This window comes from Diceros bicornis, chromosome 34, assembly GCF_020826845.1.
Source record: "Diceros bicornis minor isolate mBicDic1 chromosome 34, mDicBic1.mat.cur, whole genome shotgun sequence".
In the NCBI taxonomy this organism is placed as follows: domain Eukaryota; kingdom Metazoa; phylum Chordata; class Mammalia; order Perissodactyla; family Rhinocerotidae; genus Diceros; species Diceros bicornis.
In genome coordinates, this window is record NC_080773.1 from 29991985 (window position 1) to 29995002 (window position 3018).

Sequence of the window (3018 nt, forward strand, 5' to 3'; positions counted from 1 at the left end):
GGGAATTACAGCCTGATATTTGTTCTCATTGTAAAATAATGCTCGACTGTCCTAACACATTCAGAATCCATAAAATGTCTAACATGGAACTGAAATTTGGTAATCCCAGTCCTCAAGGCAACCCAGAGTTCACCATTCTGAGTCTATTTCTCAAGTTTCTTTCCTATGACCACCCAAGTTCTACTTTTTATGAACACACTGTGTCTGAACTAGGTCCTGCTGGTCATCTGGAAGAGTCCGAGGGGTAGCAGGGCTTTGCTCTCACTCCCAGAGATGCCTCTTCTGCAGAATAGTCGGTTCCCTTCACTGAAGCCTAATCGGGTCCTCTGACAGCCTCAGCTGTCTCCTCTCGGGGGAAGAGGGGCACCACTCTCCCCCCTGGGAGGAGCTCCGGGCTTCTCCTCCATTCTCAGCTGGGCCCTGGGGACCTGGGAGTGGGGCTGGGAGCAGCCAGCCCTCAGCAGGGAAGACATAGGCCGCCTGGGTGGCCATGGCGTAGAAGGTCTGCACCAGGTCGGACAGAGGCCCCCGGAGCCGGGCGAGCTGGGCGAGCTGCTCCCAGGGCAGCGGCGAATGCGCCTGCTGGATCTGCGCCTGAACTACGTCCTGATAAATGGCCTCAGATATGGTGCGCAGGGAGGTCACCAGGGTTTTCCGAAGTGGAGGCGGCTGGTCTCCTGGAGACCTGGATCTGGGCCGCTTGCTGCGCCCAGTGCTCCTCCTCCGGGGTCTCCTGGAGCAGGCTTCCCGGGTCTCTTCACTCTCACTGGTGTGGCCTGCGTCGGGGACCTTGGGTTTCTTTGTACCCAAAGTCATATTGCGCTCATTTGGAGAAGCCCCTGCACACGAAGTAAGCGGGTGAGAGACTTGCCAGATCAATTCCCATGAACCGCCATGGCGGGGATCCCACCATGCGCGTTCCGCCTTCCCGTGAAGCCCACCTAGCTCCTGCTCCTTCCCGCCCCCTCATCTCTAGCCTGAGGCAGTGCCACGCCCACCCTGGGTCCCCCAAGGCTCCCTGGATCCCAGAGTCTCCAAACCCGCTTCAGCCACTGAACCACCCCCTTCGTGCCCACGCACTGGGTAGGTTACCTGCTTTTCTGTCCGTACCCTTCCGGACCACAATGGAAGATCCTACCTGTTGTGACGCGGGCGCTGTCCCCGGAACCCATTTTCCTCTTCCTGGAGCTCTCCTGATGGGAGCAGCCTTCTGGTTCTGTGGATAAAGTCGGAGTTTGAGTGACTTCCTGCAACCGGAGACCCTGGAAACCTAGTCGGAACTGGACGCGCAAGGAACCAAGGTTACAACCCAAACTGCCAGCTGTGCCTGGAGTCCAGGATCTGCAAGGCCTGGCTGTCAAAGCACAGCCAGTTCCTTCTTGGGAGGCTGACTTACTCCATGTCCTGTCTCTTCTCCCCAGAAACATCACATCTTACCTGAGGGAGCAATGCAGTTGTTTCTGCCTTTGAGCTCGGTTTCCTTGGAGTTCTCCTCATCTGTCTTGGGCTCTGACTCTGCAGAAAAAGATGGAATTTAGTGACTGGCCTCCCTTGAGGCAACAAAATCGTCTAGGCCAACCCTGACCCATATTTGTTGGCAATTCTCTCCACCGCAGCAGTTTAACCAGTGTCCAGTGTGAACCAGAGTAATACGGTTCCAGGGAATCATAGTTACATTTCTCAAAGCCCTCCTGAAGGCTAGGTGACGTTTCCTAGCACCGACCTCAAAATAAAACCCAACCGAAGACGCAAAACTCCGTATCCCTGATGCCACCCCTCCTTCCAGCGTCCATACGGACAGCCCAGGGCCCTACCTCGCCTTCGGGTGCAGCTGCTGTCTCTTAACTGAGAAGAGGGTGACTTGCCCTTTTCTTCGAAAGGTTTCTCCTCCACATCTGAGTCCCTTTCTTGAAAGAAGTTCTGTTGGAAAGTGGGCTGGTCAGTGGGGCGTGGAACGGAGGGGCTATGGGGGTCTTGGTCTTCGGTTCCTGATTCCATGTGGAAGCCCAAACGAAAGACCTTCTCTCCGACGCGTCCGCACTCAGAAGTGAAGGTTGGCCTGATGGACCTGCCTTTGATTCTTTCCTCGGCAGGGCGTGGCTCGCTCCTATTGGCCGAAAACCTTCCACTTTCCCGCCGCTCATCAGCGCCTCAGCTGAGCTCAGATTAGCAATGTTGCTGGTTGTGGCTGTACTGGAGAAACCCACAGAGACGAGGAACCCCTTTTGCAGGGTCCTGGCATAGTGTCAAAAGGCAGGATAGCGAAGCCAGGGGCCAGAGGGAGCCGAGGGCAGGGAACTCCTCCCTGTCTTACTTCGGGCCCAATTCCCACCCCCAATTGTTGAAGAGCCTCCCTGGATTTCTGCCTCCGCTTCCACCGTGAAGTGAGAAGTGAAGGGTGCCCCCGGGTGCAGGGGTTACACAGGCTCATCGGAGGGTTTCTTCCACAGCCATGGAATACATCTCTTTTCAACATTCTTCTCTCTGATAATTTCACCCTGTACAAGTCACAGGAAAAGTGAACTTTAAAAAATGTATTTACCAGAACCATTATGTAGATGGGGTATTTCTCTCCCTTGTTCCCACTCTTGGCAAAAGAGTGAGGACGCTCTGTCCTAGATCCTTAAGTTACTGGATTTCACTATCAGAAAATTTACAAGTCAGTCTTAGCTATGACTATATCTGACAAACAGCATATCTTTATATAAAAATGAAACCAGCAATGAACGAAAAATAATTAATTGTAAACATAGTTTCCCACTAATGATTTCTTTTCTTTAAAGCTCTTATGATGGAAATTTTAAACATTCACACAATTAAAGAAAAGAAAGCGAATCTCTGTTTACCCTTAAGACCCCTGCAAAGTGTGCCGAAGTCTCGCCCATCCTGTGCATCCTTTCCGAAGTTCTCCTTGGAGATGGGAGTTGAGTGGGAAATGGAGCTGGAGTGGTTTAATGCAAGTCCCAGAATTACATCTTTCTCTAATAAGTAAGTTGAGAGCCATAAAAATCATCTCCA

The 3018-nt window shown here is 52.6% G+C and overlaps 1 protein-coding gene across 1 annotated transcript; it reads right to left on the minus strand.

Annotated features, from left to right (window-relative positions):
* Positions 1 to 303: 303 nt before the first annotated feature.
* On the minus strand, positions 304 to 816 carry LOC131397688 (protein FRG2-like). Its single transcript, XM_058530758.1, has one exon. The coding sequence runs from the start codon at positions 814 to 816 to the stop codon at positions 304 to 306; it is 513 nt and encodes a 170-aa protein (XP_058386741.1).
* Positions 817 to 3018: the final 2202 nt, after the last annotated feature.

Excerpts from the sequence above, each read along its gene's own strand:
- LOC131397688 (XM_058530758.1), bottom strand. The coding sequence starts at position 816 with ATGACTTTGGGTACAAAGAAACCCAAGGTCCCCGACGCAGGCCACACC.